General features: G+C 43.3%; 1 protein-coding gene across 1 annotated transcript; it reads right to left on the bottom strand.

Annotated features, from left to right (window-relative positions):
- Window positions 1–226: 226 nt before the first annotated feature.
- Window positions 227–1,335, bottom strand: LOC147446062 (vesicle-associated protein 1-2-like). Its single transcript, XM_086524667.1, has 6 exons — window positions 1,305–1,335; window positions 931–1,073; window positions 783–853; window positions 541–622; window positions 292–407; window positions 227–244 (listed from the first exon to the last, which is right to left on the bottom strand). The coding sequence occupies exons 2-6, from the start codon at window positions 977–979 to the stop codon at window positions 227–229; spliced, it is 336 nt and encodes a 111-aa protein (XP_086380793.1). The 5' UTR covers window positions 980–1,073; window positions 1,305–1,335.
- Window positions 1,336–1,680: the final 345 nt, after the last annotated feature.

The following is a 1,680-nucleotide window of genomic DNA, read 5'->3' as shown; positions in this document are numbered from 1 at the left end:
TAAAAAACAAAATGCAGCTTTGCTTCTAGCAAACTTTGATTCAAGCAAATTGCTCATAGGTTGCTCTTTACCAATGCAATGTGTTACACGTATACAATGTAGCCAACTTACACATCCATGATTGGACATCCGTGATTGGACTTTGCTCAGTTAGAAGCCATGCAAAATAACAAAGCAAGGCTTTCTGATTATCCTCATTTTAAATGTAACAAGAAGACAAATTGCTCTACTCCAAAACAAAAACCTGGAACAGGCAAGGAGCCATCTAAAATAGAGTTCTGGAATGCTTACAAGGTCTTGCGAAATATCTTTCTCATCAAAACCATTAGGGACTACTACGCTTTGCACAAGAAACTCATCTTTACACTGCATGTCCAGAGGAGCTTCTCGTTGCGCTTGCATTGTAACTGTATTGCAATAAAGGACATAAGCTTCAATTTAACATGGATTTCTCCGCATGCACCAATTTCTGTTTTAGCATAACAAAAAGAAAAGAAAAGGAAAAAGAATCAAAGCTTGTGATCATACAGCAGCATTCACCAGTGATTTCACAAGAGCCATTTGGTGAGACCAACCCAGTATTAGGCCGAACACGGTACTTCTTAGGTGATGTGGTTTGGACCTACAAAAAATGTGACCATGTTCGTTGAGATTTCTACTAAACATTTACACATTAGCTATTATAGAAACTCAGAACACGGTACTAATCTAACGTTAGCACAGAAGACCAGAAGAATATGATCAACCCTACCTTCAGACGGAAAACAAAAGTAAACACTGACCTTGAAAGCAACATAAACCTCAGTTGTATTTGAAAGCTGGAGAGAGCATGAAACTTGCTTTCGGACTTCAACTGCTTTACATACCGAGAAAGTTAGATCCAAACGGTGATTTGAAAAGACATGAAAAGAGACTAGCCGGTAGACTCACATTGGAACTGTATCTCTCCAGGCTGGATGGAGAGAAGCTCGGAATGCATGGCCAACGATTTTCGATGAAGTAAGAGTTATAAAAACCTTGTGGCAATCAAGTCTATTCAACTCTCAGATCATGCCACTTTTCAAGCTTTACGCCTGCATGTTAAGATGGACACATATATTGGAAACTAGAAATTGTAACCCATCTCCGAAGCACATGGATCGTTCACAAGAAATCTGGGAGGAGCATGACATATGCATGGCTATGGCGCGAGAATATCTAAATAGCGGAACGCAAACCAGGAACAAATTGGGGTATGGGAGAGGACAGGGGATGCAAATGCGGTGTGCGATCGGGCACCAAAAAGAGACGAAAAAAACACATACCTGGAAGAAGATGAGCTGTGCAGAATTCAATATTGGTAGACATAAGCTTTTGAGAAGATGAGCTGTGCAGAATTCAATTGTGGTAGACAGAAGCTTTTGAGGAAGGTAGGCGGGCCTCGTTGATCACTGACACGGGCATGACTTGCGGGATCAACGGCAAGGGCAAGATCAGCTGTTGATTGCGCGCCCCTTCGAACCCACGACCTCCCGCTCCATAGCCCACAACCTTAACCACATGCCCTATCGCGACTTGCTAATAGCCTTGCGACTTTTCGCAATCAAAAACCTGCCCCCCTTGCTGCGTCTATCCGACGGCCCAAATCGCGCGCTCGGCCGTCCATGCGCCCCTGCTGTTGATCCCGTGAATTGGACCCCG

Source organism: Adiantum capillus-veneris, chromosome 12, assembly GCF_014529385.1.
Source record: "Adiantum capillus-veneris isolate H3 chromosome 12, ASM1452938v2, whole genome shotgun sequence".
In the NCBI taxonomy this organism is placed as follows: Eukaryota; Viridiplantae; Streptophyta; class Polypodiopsida; order Polypodiales; family Pteridaceae; genus Adiantum; species Adiantum capillus-veneris.
Note: the sequence above shows the minus strand (reverse complement) of the source record. Positions and strands in the feature narration are given on the sequence as shown.